The 20164-nt window shown below is 36.7% G+C and overlaps 2 protein-coding genes and 1 non-coding gene across 3 annotated transcripts; all 3 read left to right on the top strand.

Moving 5' to 3' along the window:
* Positions 1-345: 345 nt before the first annotated feature.
* Positions 346-3163, top strand: LOC107748404 (boophilin-H2-like). Its single transcript, XM_016563187.1, has 4 exons — positions 346-454; positions 1486-1617; positions 2417-2590; positions 2759-3163. Exons 1-3 carry the CDS (start codon positions 346-348, stop codon positions 2584-2586), a joined length of 411 nt encoding a protein of 136 aa, XP_016418673.1. The 3' UTR covers positions 2587-2590; positions 2759-3163.
* Positions 3164-6256: 3093 nt separating this feature from the next.
* Positions 6257-12063, top strand: LOC107748417 (probable G-protein coupled receptor 22). Its single transcript, XM_016563197.1, has 2 exons — positions 6257-6357; positions 10173-12063. Exon 2 carries the CDS (start codon positions 10272-10274, stop codon positions 11850-11852), a length of 1581 nt encoding a protein of 526 aa, XP_016418683.1. The 5' UTR covers positions 6257-6357; positions 10173-10271; the 3' UTR covers positions 11853-12063.
* Positions 12064-16549: 4486 nt separating this feature from the next.
* Positions 16550-16622, top strand: trnaf-gaa (transfer RNA phenylalanine (anticodon GAA)). The gene has a single exon. It is a non-coding gene; the product is annotated as a tRNA-Phe (tRNA).
* Positions 16623-20164: the final 3542 nt, after the last annotated feature.

The following is a 20164-nucleotide window of genomic DNA, read 5'->3' as shown; positions in this document are numbered from 1 at the left end:
ATGCTGATTGATGTTGATTTTAATTTCTCTTGTATCAATTAAATTGTCTCTCTTTCTCTCTTTTTCCCTAAGCTTGTGGAGGTAAGTTGTGACTTATATAGCCAGTAGACATTTTCCTATCATTGCATCAGCAACTCATGTGCGCACAATACACTAACAGTAGGCTTGTGTGATCTCAGTCTGTATAAACCTTGTTGTTGAGTATGTTCGTGAGAATTTCTGGGTTTTGTGCATGCTAAATTGTTGATGTAGTGCATGAACTTTGGGTACATCTTTACACGCATGGATGCTTGTGTGAGTATGTTCACTGATGGGTTTTACTATCTTACGTTTGTGTGATTCGTTATGGGCGTGTTCTCAGGTGTTCAGGAAGTTGAGAAACCTGTACAAGTGCAGGCTTACCGAAGATCCTCCACGTCCCCAGAGCGCTCACTAATCCGAGGGGACGAGGAGGGTGAGTCCTATCCTCAGCTCATCCTTTATTCTCTGTTTATCCTCCTCTCTTCTAAACTGAAAACTCTTGTCACTCTGTCCTCTATTTATTTATTTTTTTTGAAAGGGCTAGTTTAAAGAAACAGTTCACCCAAAAATAAAAATTCTGTCATACTTTTACTCATACGTGGAACACAAAAGAAGATGTTTTGAAGAATGTTCACACTGATTTTTTCCATACCACAAAAGCCCATATGACTCATGTGCCAAGTGCAACTAACCTATCTATCTCTTGCCGTTGTGAAAATGAAAAGTGTGCTTAATTGTATTGAATGTGCACTTGTAGCATACATATAGCATTCATAGCATATTTTTTGTTGTGCTTTAAAGAATTACACTTTTTGATGTGTTGGCTTACATACAAAAGCACATATAAATTTTTACTGTAGTTTGTTATTCAGTATTGCATTCATGTTTTAAATGTACTAAATTGCATCTTCACCATTGCAAATGTGTAATTACCAATATATTTAAATACATGACATAAAAGAGTTTTAATAGAAATGACATTAAATGGCTTTCACAGGCAATTAGGTATCAAAGAACATTGCACTTAATTCAGACTTAAGCATATTGTTTTTAAGTATATTATTTCTGTAATAAGTACTCTTTTTTTTTTTTTTTTAAGTATGCTAAAGTGTACTTCTTTTTCACAATGGTAGTCACTCTGCGTTGTTAAAAAAAGCAGTGTCAACATTTACAAAACATCTCATTATCATGTTCTATGGAAGGAAGTAAACCATACAGGTTTGAGACAAGGATGAGTAAATGATGACAGAATTAAAATTTTTCTCTTTAAACTACCCTTTTAAACAGAAACAATGTTTCTGCCTTAAACATAAGTGGGATATGTTAAATACATGCTTGTATTTAACATTATCCAGTTGCACATGTACATCGATTGCTTTCAAACTACGATATCCCAGCATTCTAAGCTGATTTCCAATAGCCTTCACATTCTTTGTTTGTGCATCCATGCACGTTTTTTTGCAGGTCATAAACTGCGTGTTGTGATGAACACAAGCGATCCAGACTACGAGCACATTTACTCTATAGAGACCTATGATGATGATGCTCCAGTGGTGGAGATTGCTGACTATGACACCACGGTCAATAAAAGCCAGGGTATGCCAATTTTTTTCCTGTAGAAAAAGTTTGTCTGTAGCTTTCTGCGTAGACATAGTATAATATATGGATATTTTGGCAGGTCAAACCGTCTCTTTTGATTCATTAAAAGCTGAAAGGACAAAATTTGAGGTGAAAGGTAAAGGTAAGCCACCACTTCTTATTCATTATGGAGATTAAAGGCTCCATTCAGTCATCTTTACGCAGTATGTTGGGGAGCCTGACTATACCATTACTGTGGAAATAACAGTGTCGATGGTGCTTATTTTATTCTCCACATTTTACTGCTTTTCCATGTCTTTGTTGGGAATAAAGTGCTTAGAAATGCTGTCTGTAGGAATGTATTAAACTTTTGTTGATGTCCCCGTCTTCAAACCCCTAACAAAACTCTATGATGATGGATTATCATAATTTTGCACTCTGTAATTGCTGCAAACTATTGTTCTTTGCTGTGCTCACTTCCTGTTGTTTCTCTGTGTATCATCTGCATGCTGTCAACCCGCTGACTCATCTGTATGACAGCTCTTAGTATGAGATTGCAAGCAGCTGTCCTGCCACAGAAAATAGCTGGACATTTCTACAGATCTCCGTGGTGCTCTGAACTTTAGAGAGATGCCATAATGACAAGTTTAAAAGTTGAATATGCATTTGTGCATTTCAGAGATGACTTTCGCCATATTGTTCAGTTTGCATTAATTCAGGATAGAACTTTTGTAGTGTTTGCTGTGGAGCAAAATAAGAATTGGTGTGTATCCTTTACCATTCAACCATTTTATTATTTTTTAATGTGTGCTTTTAGACTCCTGCATCTTGCCCATGGAAGAGGGTAATTGTTCCCGCTATACTCTGCGCTGGTACTTTAACTCTGAAGTGGGCGTCTGTAGACCTTTTATCTACAGCGGCTGTGGAGGAAATGCTAACCACTTTTTACAAAAGGAAGAATGTGAGAAACTCTGTCTACAAGAGTAAGAAGGTACATTAACACGCACTGATTAATACAAAAGGCTGAAGGTATCAAATGGTGCAATAATGCATATAATGATAATGATAATGTAAATAAATTATTAATTGCATGGGATAGAGATGTGATTTCTGCACTGTATCTGTAAGAGTTTTTCTCACAATCCTATCTATGTTACAGAATTTTGTTTTAGCTTGAAGACAAGAGTTGACTGTAAATGGAGGATCACTAACTCGTCTGCAATATGAAAAAACCTAAACCATAGTGTTTGACACTGCAATCATGCACAAGAGATCAAGGTAAAGATTGATGTCAACACCTTTTCCTCAACGGGACAAGCAAATTTTAAATATTGATCAGGTCTGGGTTTTTTTGTTTATTTATTTTGTGTCTGTTGAGCTGCCAAACATCTGTTAATCTTCCTGCCAATCTGGATGCATTGTTTTATATATATATATATATATATATATATATACACACACATTACTTGCTTTAACACATGTACATTAGTCCAGTCAGTAACTGTATACAATATTATCTTTCATATTTTCTCCTTGATGTTGCATATTTACACCCACTGACATTTTCTCAGGTGCTAAAAACAGAAACTAGAACACACATTGTAATATTCTTAACAAATTCATCTTAGACTTGTTCGTAGAATAAGTCTGTGCTGTACAAAATTGTACTGTAAATGTAGATCTGTATTTTTATCTACTTAAAATGAATGTTCTTGTATTATTAGATGCTGCATGTTTACTTGGACAAATGGTGCTATTTTTATATTTTTGACTGATTTTAATGTTTTCATGTATTCCGTTCATTATATTCAGTGTTTATTTCCATTATAGTATAAGGATTTTACAGTCCTGTTCATTTTAAGTGATGTTGGAGCAATTTACAGTTTTCTTTGCACAGTTTTAATAGCACATAAAAGTAGTCATTTTCCAAATATGCATTCATACATTGTAAAGTGATCTTTTCTACATGTGTTCCGTATTTGCTTGAAATAAACATTGAAATTTAAAAAGGGGAAAAAAATAACATGAACCAAGACATAAATGTCTATTTAAATGTGATGAACAAGTCTGAATTGAATGGTTTGGAGCTCTCATTTTAACAATGAATATTAACAAGTGCAGATCTATATTTGACTAGCCTTTTATGTCAACTAGAGCCTTATTATAAAGGTCAGTAACCACCTGTAGTTTATTTAGACCAGAACTACATAGTCTTTTCATTCTCTCTTCTCTCTCTCTCTGTAAATTTGGTGTTACTCTATGTTGTGTTGTCTTTTTGGGAGGTGGGTGGGGTGGAGGGTTTGTTTGTGCATCAATCCTAGTCACGCTTCTGATGATTCAGTAATGATTCTGGACCATCTTGTTAAGATGCCAGTGTACACTCATTACTACTCCTCCGGGGCTGTCACTCACTGTTTTCATATTCATTTCTACTCATATTTATTCATTGACTGCATTTTAGCCAGTCCATCTGTTAGGGTATTTTGTTTTATACTCTCATGCCTGCTTAAAGGGTTAGTTCATCCAAAAAATGATTTTAAAAAATTTTAAAAAATTCTGTCATTAATTACTCACACTCATGTCGTATCAAACCCGTAAGACCTTCGTTCATTTTTGGAAAAAAAATTAAGATATTTTTGATGGAATCTGAGAGCTGTCTGACCCGGCATAGACAGCAACGCAACTGAAATGTTCCCAAGTCCAGAAACGTAGCAAGGAGATCGGTAAAATAATCCATGTGACATCAGGGGTTCAACTGTAATTTTACGAAGCTACGAGAATGCTTTTTGTGCGCAAAAGAAAAGAAAAAAACGACTTTTTTCAACAATTTGTCTCCTCTGCGTCACCCTGTAGCGCCATTTTGGAGAATATCCGCTGGACGTAAACAGCGTATGCTGTTCTGTGTCAGCTGCGTCAAACACAAGTTTGTGCAAAACACAATTTATGTCAATGCCAAAACTTTTGGCCATGACTGTATATCCCAGGATACGTCGCCCCTTTAGGGGTATAAATTAACTGAAAAAAGAATGCTTGTTTGGCAATGCATGTTACAACATTTTAGCCAAATTTTTTGTGTAAAAAAATGTGTAATTTGTAAAATTCTGTTGAACAATAAGTATAAAGCCAATTTATGAATATAATAGTCTTATAATATAATAAATTATCAATATGACCAAAACTTTGCTGAAAAACCTGTTGTACACAATCTATGAACAGTTTTTTTATTTTTATGAAGTAAATGTAAAATTAGCATTTACTGGACTGAAGCAACTTTGGTTTACTTGATTATTCATACACCATTTTTAATGTAAAAAATTAATTTATTCATGATTTATTTGTACATTTATTCATATTAATGTAAATGTCAAATATGTCCATCTCTCAGTTATCATTGATTTGCAATGAACTGCATATACGAGCCATAAAAGCCTGATGTGTGTGTGTGTGTGTGTGTGTGTGTATGAAATATGATACTCAACAAAACACACATGCAAATATATGCATATGTGTTTTTAAAGTATCATATTTATATATCAGGCTTTTATGGCTCATATGCAATTCATTGCAAATCAATGAATTATTGAGAAATGGACAAATAAGTGTTCCCCAAAAGCCTGTTTGTGTCACATTTGGCATTTAAATTAACATGAAATTTTTTTTAAAATAATAATAATACGTTTTAATTTTTAACATTAAAAAGTGGTGTATAAATAATCAAGTAAACTCAAGTTGCTTCAGTCCAGTAAATGTTTATCGTACATTTACGTTATAAAAATTATTAATTAATGATTTCTGAGCAAAAAAAGACTTAACTATCTAAGAACATTATAAACTATCAGTCAGAAGGCATGAAGTAGATTGTGTACAAGTTTTTCAGCAAAATGTTGGTCTTATTTATCATTTATAGGCCCTAGAAATTTGCGTATTAAATATTATACCGAATACAGGTTATTTTCATAAATTGGCATTATTGTTCAACAGAATTTTACAAAGAATGTTTAGTTCAAGTTATGAGAGAATAAATGTTTTTTTTTTTTTAATTTGGCTAAAATGTTGTAACACGCATTGCCAAACAAGCATTCTTTTTTCAATCAATTTATACCCCAAAGAGGCGACGTATCCTGGGGTATACAAACATTAAAATCGAAAAAAAAAATTAATGTTAAAAAAAATCATGAAATCGTATTAGGCTATTTGTGTCCTAAGACGATGGAAAATAGCAATAAATTAATTTTCTGATTTCTCTTTATGGTCTTGCCCTTTTTAGGGTTGAACTCATATTAACATAATGTTTACATCTCGCATCTTTAATGTAATGCGGATTATAAAATAAAATATTAGCGCATGGTAATACAATGTTGTCCACACAGACACCGTATCTTATAAATAGGTTTTTAAGAATCGCGCGGACAGCGTGCCTTTCCACGCTGAAGCCTGCAGTTTGTTTGTTTGTGTACGTGTGTGTGTGTGTGTGTGTGTGTGTGTGTGGATGCGCGCTCGCGCAGAGGGAGCGGGTTCAGTACATCTGTTACACAGGATAGCGGCACTCATGGGTACTCACAGAAGCACAGTGGCGATTTCTATCACCGTTTAGCACCACTGAAGGTGCGACATTTATTCCCGGCACGTACCTGACAGCGGACTGTCCTGAAGCCCCACGGAATCTCGCGCTCTAGTAGAGTAAGAGAGAGAGAGAGAGCGCGCGAGCTCAACGGACCGCAGTGGAATGTAGCGGGGATCCCCGGCGCGCGGGACAAGGTGAGTAAAAACCTCCTTGATGCATCTTCACACTACTCACGAGTCTATTGATCTTTTCACTTAATTGCCATTCGGTTCCATTTTACCATCACTCTTCGTTCGTTTTTGGCTGTTTAAGTGGTACATTTTGGCAACGCGCGCCTGGGAATAGAAATGATAAGAGACAATCAGCAGTGTCGTTTGATCTGGACTCCACTACTAATATTCCTTACACTGCAAAAAGAATTGGCAGCAATGTCATATGCGGGGTATGTCGCCACTACGGACGATTTGTTACCGAGCAAATCCATGTGTTGCCTGTAATCTGCAGTCAGTCATATGAAATTCAAGATGTCATTTGAATAGCTATATTGCATATTTTTTTCATTAGTTTGAATAGCCATTATTATCAGTCACTATGCACTCTTAGGCTTATGAGTTGTTTAATATGACAGTTCAATTTGCAGGAGGGCACCATCCTATCACACTGATGCTTTCAAACACAACTGAACACATGCACATGCTCAGAGACAGGTGACTCCAGCAAATTATTGAGGGAAAACGAGTTAAATATGCATGCGTCAATCATTTGACATTCATCACACCCATCATCATCATATTGCTCCCACATGCACACACATTCTCACTGATTACAGTCAAAGGGATTTTCAAATGCACTTAAGATCAGGCGGCAAGATGCCAGTTGAAGGAAGGAAAAGGAGAAGAGGGTGTATGAGACGGTGTGTGTGTAAATTTCTATTAAGATTAAAAGCTACAGCTTGTTTTTAGGACATGAAGCAACAGTGAGGAACAATGGAGTGTGGAGCAGGTATATAAGTGGCCCTGATGCGTTAAGAATGTGTATGAAAGGAAAGAGGAATCTAGATCATCAGCTATTTTAGCTCCTTCTAGATGTGGAGTTATTTTGGTTCTTCCCTCTGTAGTGACTGTAGTTTCAGGTGTTGTCACGCTCTTTCATTTCCAAAGAGTCTGTAAACAAATTTAATGCATTTGCATATTCATTCCACTATTAATATAGCTCATTATAAATCAATTTTGACTCCACGCAACTGTAGCGCCCTTTTGTCCACAGAGACACACCAACAGATTCATTATCACATGCATATGTGCAATTTGTTGCATAAATGTGTGGTTTGAAAATGAATGTGGTTTCTTGTACAAGGAATAGGAACATTTTGTGATTGTTTACTCACATGCGTGTCATTTCAAACCTGTGTTATTTTTTTCTGTGGAACACAAAGTCGAAATCTGGAAAAAACTTGATGAGGCTTTACAGGTTTGATATCATCATGTGACCATCTTAATGTGGCAATTTTAATATGCAGAATAAAGAACAAGATATTAATTATCCAAAACTAGAACTAAAACCATAAAAAAACATTTGTCACTTAAAAAAAATATATTTCAAAATTTAACAAATTCAGCAGCCAAAGCAACATTTCTTTGATTTAAATTGATGGTCTAATAACTAAAATTGAAATAAAAACTAGCTAATAAACTATATAGACATATAAAAAAAACTATAATAAAAATGTCAAAAAAAAACTTGATTAATTTGATGAATAAATTAATTTGAAAACAGAAAGTACTAAAATAAAAACTAATTCAAAATATAATAATAGTATCTCGGTACTAAAATAACACTTAGCTGCAGTGGAGGGGAAGTTAATTTTGTTTAAATTTAAATTATTCATACAAAGTTATCATATGACTTCCGAATGCTTGGAATATAGCGAACGATTCACATATTTTTATAGTATTCTTTTGCTTTTGGAGCTTGACGTAGGATCACTATAATCTGTCATTGTATGGAAAAAAAGAAAGCTCCACAAAGAACATATTTTGTGTTCCGCAGAACATTCTGTTTTGGAACAACATAAGGTTGAGTAAGTAATAAGAATTTTCATTTTCAGGTGAATTATTCCTTTAACAGGCTACAAACCAGCGTGGACAGACCAAATTGGCTTGGAAAACAACAATAATGAAATAGAGTCTGATAAATGGCAGAAAGAGCTGAGACAGCATGGTTAGTCTAAAGAAAGATGGATGGATCTCAAGCATAGCATAATGATGGATAGAGGGTAGGAGGTAGAAACAAACTCCTCCAGCGATTTCACAACACAGTGTGCACCTGCACCTCCCACTCATCTCTCATTCTCTCCCTTTCTCTCTCTTTCACTATTCCTTAGTTTTTTACTTGCAACGCCGTGATCTGCCATTTCTGACAAAAGTCAGTCTTACTTATTTTTGTCTCAGTCTCACTTCTGTGAGCATTAGATGTTGAGCTTCAGTTATTTGTACTACAGAATCCGAGCCCTAAATCTATGTCTTCCTCTGTCACTTAAAAGTTCCACTGCAGTGACCTCTTTTCATTACCAGCATGGCATGGGGTGCATCGGCATGCCAACCGTATTGCTCTCCCCCTCTCATTGTGTTAAACATCAAAACTGTCTTCCTGCGGTCATTATCACAGATGTGCTCAAAAGGCAGAGTCTGAGCCCCACTTGAACAGCCACAGATGAAAAAAGTCTAAAATTTTGTATTTTGACCACCCTTAAACTGTAGACCAGTTGCCATAGTAACAACCATCCTAGAAATGGGATCAGTCTCAAGTCGAACTCATTTATTTATTTATATATTTATGTTTTGTTTTTTTTGGAATGACAGGCTGCTGTGATTGCGCAGCCTATAATTTCAGATCTGCTTGTTTTGATGGCATGTATTTTAGATTTTGTGTTTATTAGAACATTAACCGTTTCTTTAACATGATAAATCAGTCCTTATACACTACCATGTCCATAGCCAAATTCATCAAGGTTTCAGCAATCGTTTGTGTCCTTGGTCTTGTGTGAGTGATCGTTGTGTGCTGTACTTCATCTGTCGGAGTAGTTCTCTTGTTGGACACAAAAATTTGGATGTGTGCAGGACTGTAGAATCACACATACACAATCGCTCCTGTGTACATCATACTCATCTTTATTGTCCTGCCTTGCTAGATCAATACCTTATTACAATTCAGAAGGACAAGTCATACCCCTATTCCACCAAAATGATGCCAGTGCTTGGTTGGTTGCATCTGTGAATCTCTCTTAGTCCCAGCCTGCATTTGCTCTGACTTGAATGAGTGACTATGACGTAACTGACTATGATACTACTAGGGATGCACTAGTAGTATTAATATCCAGATATTCAACTGACAGATATTCAACTTTGAAACTATCAAAATAAATTTTAAATAAAACAATCAAAATCTGTAAATGTTTTTTTATTATAAAAAAAAAAGATTTATATATAAATATGTTCAAATATATTTTATAATATATATATTTTTAAATATATATACATTTTAAAATTATATGCATAGATAGATAGGTAGACAGACAGACAGACAGACACAGATGGATAGATAGATATAGATATTACATTTTAATATTATTTTGTCAAAATAAAAATAAAGCACTAAAAATAAATACCAAAAAATGCTTTTAAATACAGTGTATTAAATGCTATTTTTACATTTTATATACAGGATAGATAGATAGATAGATATTAAATGTTAATAATTTTAAAATAATACAAACAAATCAGTCATTTTAAATGTATTTAAATGTTGTCTTTTATATTTATTATTATTTATAAAAATACATGTTTTTAATAAAGATATACATAATGCATAAGAAAAATCTGGCACCTTGTCAGTGGAAAAGGGGTCACAGTGGATCTCAGTGTGCCCAGCTCCAGTAAATACTGTACATTTTGGCCTGTTCATTAAACAACAGAACGTGTTTCATTCTGTTTTTGTCTTCCCATCATAGAGCTGTCAATCATTCATCAACGCCCCAAGAAAACACCTGAGTAGGTGGAGCATGGCCAGTGGGAGTGGCTGGCGTTACTATGCCTGAAGGCACGTGGCGATGGTGTCCATGGAGACAGATGGCAGCTTCACTGGGGTCCATGGTCTGTCCCTCTTACAGGCTGAAGATAGCGTGGGGGCCGGACTTCCGCAGCAGGAAGGGACGTGGCTCGGCTTCCGGGCTACAGTGAGTGCTGTGCTGCTGCTGGAGCTGCTCCTGGGGGTGGGTGGCAATCTCACCGTGCTGGTGTTATACTGTGGTCACTGCAGCCTGTTGGAGTCCGTCAGTCATGCCGTCACACTCAGCCTGCACACCCTTGACCTGCTGCTCTGTCTCCTTTGCCTGCCGATCACTGCCACGCTCCTCATCCTGGGTGGGGCCTCGGTTCCTCACCACGCCCTTCTCTGCTGTCTCCACGAATCGGCAGCCAGTTTCGCCAGCGTGGGCACTGCACTTAATCTCCTGCTCATCAGCTTAGATCGCTATGACATCAGCGTCCGGCCAGCCAATCGTCTGCTGACACCTCGAAGGGCGACCATTTTACTTGTTGGAGTATGGGCAGTTTCTTTAGCCGTGCCCCTCCTACCATTCTTGGAGGCGGGGTTTGTTTCAGGGCAAGGAGAGGGGGTGTTTGTGCACTCCAATAGCACTGTGCTTTGTTCAGAGTGGGGGGGATCTCTACAGGCTCATCTGTTACTACAGGTTCCTGTGTTCCTGTGCTCTCTCGCTGTGATGCTGTTTACATACTCGCGAATTCTTCAGGCACTGCACATCCGCATCGGACGCACACCCAGGCCCCATCGAGACAGCAAGCGGCCTGTGCAACGCCTCTGGTTACGCCGTAAAAGGTCAACAAGGTCGCCGGATCACACGACGAGAAACACACCCACCTCCCCACCGCCGCTTTCTACCGGGCCGCTTATCGCCTCGGATACAGTTACAACAGTAACCATCAACACTGAGACGAACACCCCCTCACTCACCACACCACTTAGCCCCACCCCTACTGTATCCGTGATAACCTCGCCCTTAAGCCCCACCCCCACTGTTTCAATGGTAACCACGCCTTTGAGTCCCGCCACATCTGTGTCCGTCATAACTAGCCCCCACATCCCTACCCCTGCTACATCATCAGTGACCATGCCTTTGAGCCCCATGCCCACTGTGTCCACGGTAACCACTCAGCTAAGCCCCGCTCCCGCCAAAGGTCCGCCCAGCATGGGTGTGGGAGCGTCAGTATCGGCCATTCTGGCTCTGCGTCGAGCGGTTCGGCGCCACCGTGATCGGCGGGAACGTCAAAGACGAGTCTTTCGCATGTCTGTCATCATCATTCTCTCATTTCTGCTATGCTGGGCACCTCTCTCCATCATGCCCCTTCTCATGCTGGCCATTGGGCCCTCTGATTGGCTAGAACGCCTGAGACTCTGCTTCCTGGTGCTCGCATATTGGACAGTAGTGCTACATCCGCTGCTGTACGCATTCACGCGGCAGAAACTGCGCAAAGTTCTGCATACCCGTCTGCGCAGGCTGAAGTCGCAAAATGCACAGACTCGTATTCGCACTACCAGGATCCGCCGCAAGCACAGGGCAGATTGCAGCGATGCTACTGACCGCTGCCTGACGGAGGCTGTTAGAGAGTGAGTGTTTGTGTGTCTGTGACTTATAACTAGGCTCACACGGAATCTGAATGTGCATTCCTATGTGTACATCCGTCATTCCCTTGTGTTTTGGTTTATTAAATATTTTGGATGATTTAATTATGCTTTCAGCTGGTAATATCAATATTTTCAGATCCATTTAACATATTTAACCATGTTTAAATCCAAGGCCGTAACCGTATTTTGAACATTGAGGAGGGGACCAAACTTTTTTTTTTTCTTTGGTAAGGGAACAAAGAAAAAGAAAGAACTAGAATTTATTGTAAAGTAATCAGTTTGAACTATTTGCAAATAATATTTTTATTCTAAAATATGCACACATACACTTAAGGCTGAGGTACAGTTGAGCATGCAACAGACAGACACATTCTTTTCAAGTGCTTGCATATATCAAATCACTTGGCATATGTGCTGTTGTCCTCACACAAGTCCATGTGGACAGAAAAGTTGGGAATTTATGAATTAATATAAATTAGCCAAAATGTAAAATAGTTATGAATTCTTTTTTAAATAAATTACGAATGAGATTGTGTTGCAAACACACACAAGTACACTTTAGGCTAAATTGTCTGCCTAATATGCCTGAAAACAGCTCCGTTAATATTTCTTGTCTCGTCAACATTCAGTTATGAATTACATGAATCAGGTAAATGATAGCCTACATGTTCAATTCAAAACAATGAAATTAATATTTCTGTCATAAAACAAATTATTTGTTTAGCTTGTTCATATGTTTTTTAGCTACTTATGTCTTCACACACTTTCACCCCTAAACCGGAAGCATCGTGCTGTAATTCGCTCTCATCTTCTGTGAACAATAAAGCCTTCTTTGATTTGATTGGCCATGTCAATTATTTGAACATTGACAAGCGCTGTTAGCCCGCTGAGGCAGACTAGTCTAAAAATTTAACTTTTTGTTATCCTACCAACAAACAGAGGAGTGGTAATGGAGCGCAGCAGAACAGCATCAAGGATATCAAATACTGAGGTTGACAATTTGGCCATATCTAATTATTGAGGGGACTTGTGGTTACGGCCCTGGTTAAATCTATTCCTCAGATTTCCCCCTCAAATCTGTGCAGAAAATGTCAAAGAAAAAGAAAAAAAGTCAGCAGATTCCGTCTGGGCCTATTTATGACTGTAGGTAAAAGGTGTGTGCAGGAAACCATTAATGTGTTAGATGATATGTGTGACTTTCTCACCTCTATAAAGTCAAACTAAAAGACGTTGATAGGTCTCTATTGTCCACGAGTGTGTTGTATCATTGGCAACTAATCAGCACAGGGTTTCTAAAGCACACTGAACTCGGATCTGAGGTCAACAGGGCACTGTCTAATTAACCAGTAGAGCACAAATGCATGGTGCTAGGGAAAAAGAGCGAGACTGAGAGAGCATTCCTACAGGTGTGAGTCTGCCAGAGGCCATGTGCAATAAATTCCAAATCCAGGTTATGCATCGCATGAGATCCATATAAATTAATACCAACTTATTGGCATTCATTGTGTGGTGTAAAAAGTAACCGTCTATCCACCAGTACACATACATGTGCACATATTTTACAGTGTCCTTCTCACTGATAGTCTAGAGGGCAACAGATATATCATTGTGCTTATTAATGTATATGATCAGGGATGTAAATAGTCACTAATATTTCTGTGGTTTGAAACTGCAGCCAATTTGAACTCTGCTCTACCAAGGGCATGCGTACTGGTTCGATCAGTTTCTAAAAATACTGACAAAACAACTTTTACAAATTCGAAATTAATTTATTTTATTTGTGTCCCATATACTGTATGTATATCTTGTCAGTGCTGTAAATTATTTCAGATTGAGATGGTTATTGTATTAATTTATATAATAGAGAAGCAATAAGTCTGAATTACAGTAATAAAAAGATTCAGCCTCTTTGCTTGTTTGCTTTGTTTGTTCCCAACCTCAGCTGTCAAAATTCATACCTCTGACAGAAAAACATATAAAATGTAATGTATTTTTTATAATGGCAGATGTGTTACATTTATACAATATACATACAATATACTGAAGTTAATATAACTTGCATTTCATATTTTCAAATTTGGCCGGTTTGTGTAATTTTTTTCTCTGCCAATGAAAATCGTTTTAACGCAAGTGAAATCAAACCGTTTTGAAATCACACCGTTCTGACTCCACTCTGGGTTTTCTCTGTTTGTTAGGGCAGTGTGAATACGTAAAAACTAATCTGTATATTTTGATTCAGCCTGATTAAAAATGGCTGTTCTTGATTAATATCAGTCTGAGCCACTTGCTCTGATAGTTACTTGGTGTATGGTAATGTCATTTAATTATGTGAATTTATTAAGAAGTGCAGACTGCTTTAATATTTACAATTAGTCCATGCTGAGAAAGGTTGACTGACTTCATCCCAGTTGATAAAAGTCAAACAGGCAATTAAGAACCTCCTGTGTCTCTGTCAGTGTTTGCAGTCTCACACAGAAGATCAAATGCCATTTGAGGGATACTCAATGAAGTACCTGTTCAATCAGTGAAATGGTAGCCTTTCAAAGTCTCTCTGCCTGATTCAGAGACCTTAAATGTTATTAATCTTTCAAGACTTGGTTGCGGTTCGGCCAATATGTGTGTAGAGAATGGGAGACATTCATTCCTCATTATCGGTGACAGAAGCTGCACTTTACTTGTGAAGTCTGATCGTATTAACACTTATTAATGTTTGATGACACATGCTGACATTTGCAGGAGCCTAATAATTGGAGGGCCGATAAAGGGGACGGGGTCCTGCACACAGATGTGGATGCCTGTCTTAATGGACATGTAAAAAACTTTGACCACACAGGTTAATGCAGGTCAATAACACCTTGCTTCTACTTTTCCATAATTGAATTACAATTATTTCACATCCCCCTACCACCGCAAATAATAAATTGTAATGTGTGCTTTTATAATATTGATTTAGTGGACATATTGTGTGATTTGCTGCTATCTAAAACTTTCAGTGTGTAAGGTTTACTTAAAAAATATTGTGATAGTACCACGGTACTGTGGAGCAGTGAGGTTTTGAATGATAACCATATTCATACATGTATACACACTACCATTCAATAGTTTGGGGTCAGTAAGATTTTTTAAAGTTTTTGAAAGCCAAGGCTGCACTTATTTGATCAATAATACAGTAAAAACAGTAATGTTCTGAAATATTATTACAGCTTAAAATAACTGTTTTCCATTGCAATATATTTTAAAATGTAAATTATTCCTGTTATGACAAAGACACTATTTCAGTCTTCAGTGCCACATGACCCTTCAGAAATCATTCTAATATGCTGATTTGCTGTCTTATTATTTTTACAGTTGAAAACCATTGTGCTGCTTGATGTTTTTTGGAAACCATGATACCCGTTTTTTTTTCAGCATTTGATTAATAAATATTTCAAAAGAATAGCATTTTTTTTTCTTGTAAAAGTCTTTAATGTCACGTTTAAAAATAAATAAATAATTTACTGACCTCAAACTGTCGAATAGTAGTGTAGGCTACACTTTATTCCAAGGTACTTCAAAAATACCATAGTATTGTTTGGTAAGTGCTCATACATACTTTTGACACTAATGTATGAGAGGCTATGCTAAATATGCTAAATGAGCATAGTCACAGCTATTTTATTTTATTAAGCAAATTTTCTAATTTGCACATGAACATGCCTATACAAACATCGAATTGAGGCCATTATTATGGGTGCATTCAAATGACCTATTTGGAATTGTTCATTTATTTCCAAATGAGGAAAATTAATGTACTTAATCAAATTTACATATTACATATTAAGTAGCATAATCAGCATATTATCCCCATCTCCCTCCTTGTTTCTGTCTGACACTCTCCCTCTTTTAATTTTGAAAACTCAAGTATGCTGATTAGTATGGATGCCTTCTGTTTGTGAGCCTTCGTGAGCAAGGAGAGAAAGAGAGAAGGTGGGTGGGAAATATTTTTTCTTACTGTATGCAACATTAAAACACTGCCGTGTATTCATTAACAGCTCTTTCTCGCGTCCTCTCTCACAATTCTCTCTCTCACACATGCATCTTTTTTAATCTCGTCTGTTCCAGTCATCATCTTCTTTTTATCACTGACTGTGCCTAGCTTTCTCTCCCTTCGTTCTGTCTTCAGTTCTCTCTTCTGTAGACTTACATAAGAACAAAGAAGAACTGCCTGGGCAAGGGGAAAGTCACCTTGGAGGACAGGAAGAGAGAGAGAGAGATTCGTGTGGGCGTAATAACTAGCAGAAAGCTGAATCCCATGATCCCATGTTGACTGAATCAGGAGGCAAGTACACATTCCCGTGTATTTCTCGTAGATTCAGTACGTAAACGTTATGACCTCTTCGTTTTCGTGTAATTTATTAATTTATTTACTCTTTCTCTAGGTTTTCCTTGTTCATAATGACCTTATTTTACTATATTAACCCTTGCAAAAATGCTAGTACTTTTCTTGTGCGAATTCATTAAGAAGCAAAACGACATTCAACCATATTTTAATCAATCATAGTTCCTTCAATAATCACCCTTCAGTCATTAGTCGGGTGCTTGTTGTATTAAAGCAAAAATAAATACTCGTGGACTAGTTATATTAAACAAATCATGTTTAGAGTAACTGCCTAAATTCCAATGCAAAAATCCGCTATATTACAAGCCGAAATAGCTCAGTTGGGAGAGCGTTAGACTGAAGATCTAAAGGTCCCTGGTTCGATCCCGGGTTTCGGCAAAGCTTTTTCATCTCCTCAGAGTATCTAGAATTAACTTTACGTCAACAGGCAAAAGCAAAAAGAAAAGTTGTATAATAGAAAAGGCAAAGCGGGTGAAACTAAAATACTGCAAGTGCTATATGTTGTTCTACCTCTCTCTCCGGTTATGAGGTGTGGAGTATAATGGCCTGATGATGTCACTCTAGAATTAGTTCATTTAATCGCCCCTGCGATTTTGCTCTAATTGCTCCAGAGGGCGGTGTTGATCAACAATTCACCATTCTTACCTCGTGGAAAACGCGAGAGAGGCTATGAAACTTGTGCTGACCAGAAAAGCATGAAAGTCGCTGGACTGCGAGATAACATTACGGTACAGTACCAACAGTATAACATTGAACCCAGGGCACCTGTTTTTATGTATACAGCTCAACTGATTTCAGACCTAGTTGTGACTCACAATATGCTGCTGCTTGGCCTAAATGTTTGGTCTGTTACATAGGCTACCATAACATATCCTAACAGGACAAACGTTACAGCATTTTTTCTAAATTTAGCCGGATCTTAAGTCGTAGTCTATTTTTTGACACCTCATGTTTTCAGCACAAATGTGTAATATTCTGGGTATCTGTAGATATTGTTTATCTATTATATCGACATATCTCTTGATGAAATAACGTGAATTAGCCTATATCTATAATATCTCAATCCCATTATAATGTGTATTTATAATGTAACAACTATGTATTTTTGTATATTTGTTTTTCTCCTATTTACTAACTCTTCATTTAAAGGGGTCGTATGATTTTGCTAAAAAAGAACATTATTTGGTGTAATGAAATGTGTTTATGCGGTTTAAGGTTCAAACAACACATTTTCCACATACTGTACATTATTGTTTCTCCTCTATGCCCCGCCTTTCTGAAACGCGTCGATTTTTACAAAGCTCGGTCTAAAAAGCGAGGTGTGTTAGAACGAGCCGCTTTAGGTAGGTGTGGTTGACTCTTAACTTTTATAAAGAATATCTCTTTGGATTTGAGACTTTAGTCTTTGCAACTTTACAGATCTTCTTTATGCACCAAGAGCTTGTAACACTCCAAAGAGAAAGGAAAAATTGAAATCGCATCATATGACCCCTTTAATATTTATTAGGAGTTAAAGGAGTAGTTCACCGAAAAATGAAAATTTGCTTAGGATTTACTCACCCTCAGGCCATTCAAGATGTAGATGAATTTGTTTATTCATCTGCACACTGATTTGGAAACTTAACATTACATCACTTTCTCACCAATGGATCCTCTGCAAACAGCTGGTAAAATAATCCACAAGTAATCCACACAACTCCAGTCCACCAATTAAGGTTTTGTGAAGCAAAAAGCTGTGTCTGTAAGAAACAAATCCATCATTAATGTGTTTTAACTTTAAACTTTTGCTTCTACCAAAATACAAAATGTAATGCTATATTTATGAGTAAATTTTAAGCAAATTTTTATTTTTTGGTGAACTTTTTTTTTTTTTAAATTCCAGTATTTTTTTATTTTCTTCTGTTTTCATTATGTACAGAGATGTGTATATGTTGTCTCTGATGTTATTATGATGATGTATAGTCTTAAATCAGTTGAGATTAATTTTTGAATTGGTTCAGTTCTGTGAAATGCATCATGAAACCATTACAAGAAAGATCTAGTATTTGTAGTGTGTCAGTTTAGTTTTATAGAACTGACCCACCTGTGCAACACATGCAAACATGTCTTTAGAGTCTAATGATTCACATTTAGCACACACTCACACAAATACACACAAACACATTTTGGGAACTGATATTGCGTAACTAAAGACCGGTCAGCCAAATCCCAAAGCTACTGCTTCATCTCCACAGAGTCCCTCTCACACACATACCAAATACACAGAAACATCTTCAACAAAAACATCTTCAAACAGCTTCATCTTAACAGTTCATGTTAAATTGATCATCACATTCTTGTCAGTCACACTCTCGTATTTGACATTCTGTACTATATTCCTTTTGCGGCTGCTTATTGAAGCTGCTTCCTAATTTATTTTTACTCATAATCTCTGGAGGTCACTGAACTCCATAAACCGTTAATTTGACACGTCGATCGGTTTCTACTTCCAAGTTTCTGTTCTCTAAAGTCCCATCTTGTAGATATATGTGTTTGGTGTCTACATAAAGCATTTTGGTTGTTAGGAGAGTGCAGGACACAGTTAAATGAAATATGTTTGGACAGTATGGACAGTATGTTCCAGGAGAATTGCTTTCATCGTAAAATGTCTCCAGTTTCATTGTCCAGTCCCTAACTGACTTCTCATTAAAAGCGCTATGGTTCTTTATAACCCTTGGATATCTTGCAGTTGCATGAATGTAGCTGTAATGATAAGTGCCAGACAGATAGTTCTGACATACATAGAGCTTTCAGTCACCCTTGTTTTTGTTTTTTTTGGTATTTTAAGGCATTGTTGGATGTTCTCATGCAGGAAGAGAGTGTACTTTTAAAAAAAATACTGGGTTAAAAACATTTAGTATATTAATTTCATTCAGGAAGTTTTCCGCCAGGACAGAACAGAAAACCAGTTAATTTTTAACCGGGTTGGCACAGACTACCCAACATTGGGTTACACTAAGGACTTTGATTACATTGACCCAGCGCTTGGTAGGTGTGTGACGGGGTTCATCAATTGTATTGATGGTAAAAAATGGCCCAGCTGCTGAGTTACAGAAAAACTACCCAGCACCTGGGTAAAAAAGATAAAAAATCACCCAATAAAATAACTCAACATGCTGAACCCAGTATTTGGGTTAAAAAAATAACCCAGCATGTTTGGTCCATTTATGTTGATGCTGTTAACTCTGACTGAGGTGGTAAAGGATTGAAACTTACACCATATCACTTGAATAAACATTGATCATAATTTGCTCAACTCAGCTGGCTATGTGTGAAATACTATGTGTTATATAGCTGGCACTAAATAGTTTGGCGGTCCCTGTGTAATGATGGGCAAGTTCTTAACTTGCTAGCAGTGCTATTTAATATTATTTATATACTGTTACAGTATTTATTAATATTTTGAATTAGCTTTTATTTGTACATTTTCAGTTCTCTTTTTATTTTTAGTAATTGTATGTGTTTTTGTCATTTTTATTATAATTTTTTTTATATATTTAGCTTTTTTTTTTTTTTTTTAGTTTTAGTAATTTTAGAGTACATTTTCAGTTACTTGCCAAGGCAACATTTCTAAATTTTAAGTTTATCTTGATGAATTAACGTGAAAGGCTATTCTTTTTAACTTTTTATTCATCAAAGAATCCTGAAAAAAGTATCGCCGTTTCCCAAAAAATATTTGGCAGCACAACTGTTGCCAACATTGATAATTCTAATAATAAATCAGCATGTTAGAATGATTTCTTAAGGATCATGTGACACTTTATACTGGAGTAATGGCTGATGGAAATTCAGCTTTGCATCACAGAAATAAATGATATTTTAAAGGATATTAAAATAGAAACCATTATTTTATATTGTAATAACATTTTGCAAGATTACTG

Source organism: Sinocyclocheilus rhinocerous, unplaced genomic scaffold, assembly GCF_001515625.1.
Source record: "Sinocyclocheilus rhinocerous isolate Xijiao unplaced genomic scaffold, SAMN03320098_v1.1 scaffold890, whole genome shotgun sequence".
NCBI classification, from domain to species: domain Eukaryota; kingdom Metazoa; phylum Chordata; class Actinopteri; order Cypriniformes; family Cyprinidae; genus Sinocyclocheilus; species Sinocyclocheilus rhinocerous.
Note: the sequence above shows the minus strand (reverse complement) of the source record. Positions and strands in the feature narration are given on the sequence as shown.